This window comes from Etheostoma spectabile, chromosome 18 (assembly GCF_008692095.1).
Source record: "Etheostoma spectabile isolate EspeVRDwgs_2016 chromosome 18, UIUC_Espe_1.0, whole genome shotgun sequence".
NCBI classification, from domain to species: domain Eukaryota; kingdom Metazoa; phylum Chordata; class Actinopteri; order Perciformes; family Percidae; genus Etheostoma; species Etheostoma spectabile.
This window is the reverse complement of record NC_045750.1, coordinates 9,896,008-9,898,035: the sequence shown is the minus strand read 5'-3', so window position 1 is coordinate 9,898,035 and position 2,028 is coordinate 9,896,008. Positions and strand designations below refer to the sequence as shown.

Genomic DNA, 2,028 nt, shown 5'->3' with positions numbered 1-2,028 from the left:
ACTTGTTACCGGGTTAAATCGCTGTGGTAACGGAGAGAGAGAGCAAGAGAGTGAGAGGCGCTCATAAAAGCTAAAACATTTAGAGGCCGACAATCCCGATGGGTATTTTTATGAAAGATGTAGTTTTCAGCAGAGGGAATTACGTATAGGCGTTTATTGAGCCGTTTGTTACCGATGCCTCACATTGGTTTGAATTATGATTTTTATATTTTTTCTTATTCGCTCTCATTATCGCTTACCACTGCCAGGGTTAAAAGGCTAAAGCAACAACAGTCTATGGAAAGCACAAGTGTAATTATGGTCAGATCTTGTGCCTGACTGATGAGGATATTGATAAGATTGATGCTATCTTTTTGCCAGCTTTCCTTCCTGTTTTAGGAAGCAGTAACTGTATTTCAAACCGTGTCTGTGTTCTTCATATTTATGTAGAAATATTTGTTTGCTCTTCTTATGTAAAATATGCAGCTCTGGTAGATGTTTGTGATTGGTCATGCTGTGCATCTCTTTTATGTGAACACGCACGTCTCTGGATTAGGAAACCCCAGGGTTAACTGAACTAGTTAACCCCCGTCGTGACACAGCTTATGCTGGACCGCAGTTGTTAGGGTTAGTGAAGCCGGGTAACTGAAATAAATCCAGGGCACGTTGATCCTGCTTCGTAGAACAGGCCTGTGGTTCACTACTTCTAAATGTAAAAGAAACTCTGGATGGGGAAAGCAAATAAAGCTTTTACTCTCCCTCAACCAAGTTATCAGTGGCCAGCACTGAAGGAGAATTGTGTTCTCATCTGACAGTCCTCTCTGCATCTAAATGATTTGTGTGTGCATTTCTAAAATTCTGAAACATGTTTTTAAGTATGAAACGGTTGCACTATGAACTTTGTAAATCAAACACTTTTTACCAATTTTTTCACGTGCCTGTGCTGCCCTACCCTGGAAATCCAGAGTTCTCGCGAAAACACAATTTGAATTTGCTCAGCGATTTACTCTGGCATCAAGTAATGCTGCTCATTATATCATTATATATTCCCTTGTAGCCGAGCTGCACCAATCACATTGGTCTATCGGATATAAGCGGGCCAGAGGTGATCTTAACAGATGACAACAGTTTAATCTACCAGTTAGCTCCACTGGCAGCTAAGCGTATGGAGCTCTGGATACGTCACCCCGTGTGTTGTTGTGATTGGTCGTAGTGTTATACAATTACGTGCAGTGTAGTTTTCAAATGTACACTTTAAGCCACCCCTCGAGATGGGCGAATCTTTCGGATTTGGGTCTGGATTTCCAGGCTAGTGCTGCTCTAAGAGAGCCAACATGAATAGAAGGAGGGTCTCAAGATGAGCAGCATACTGTGTGACGACAGAGGAAAACCTAAAATGCATAGACAAATGTGGAGGAAAAGGGACAGGTAGACTTACTTTAACATTGAAAATTATATACGGGAACCTTTTGGTTAACTAAAACTAAAAAACAACAACTAAATATTCCTTCATGCGACAGTCCAGTAGGGCTTCTCGTTAGACCAGTTCTTACACAGAAGAATAAATAAACCTCACCTTGGTTATCAATGATATTCCTCAGGACAAATGTGGCTCCCAGACCCTTCCCCCCCCTCTGGATACAGATGCCAACAAAGCGGTTAGCTTTCCCGCTGGCATTAGGGTCGGCCATGGTTACTGCCAGGATGCTTCCTTAACACAAATCAAAATAGCGTACACCTTTTAAATGAATTACAATACATTACAAGCATAGTATTTTTTGAAAACAATTTATATTTGCAAAAACAAAGATAGCATTGTGCAAAAGTAGAAAATAAGACAGTCCCTCCAGGATTTTGCGGGAGCTTTTAAAAAAAAAGCCCCACCGGCTGCAGAGTGCCAACAGGATTAAAACAGCAGCAGCTTTCAGCGACTTCCGAATAAAAAATCATTACAGCATACATCGTTGGTAAAATGTGTACAAGTTGGCAGGACGGTCTGACATGTTTTGCACGGTATGGTTTTTTTGGTAAATGTGAGATGTTTGAGTC

The 2,028-nt window shown here is 41.2% G+C and overlaps 1 protein-coding gene across 1 annotated transcript in view; it reads right to left on the bottom strand.

Annotated features, from left to right (window-relative positions):
* mrpl19 (mitochondrial ribosomal protein L19) overlaps positions 1 to 2,028 on the bottom strand; it is a 4,440-nt gene that overhangs the window by 1,026 nt on the left and 1,386 nt on the right. The window contains exon 4 of the mRNA XM_032543515.1: positions 1,556 to 1,690. Coding sequence (XP_032399406.1) covers positions 1,556 to 1,690 — 135 coding nt within the window. The remainder of the gene's footprint in view (positions 1 to 1,555; positions 1,691 to 2,028) is intronic.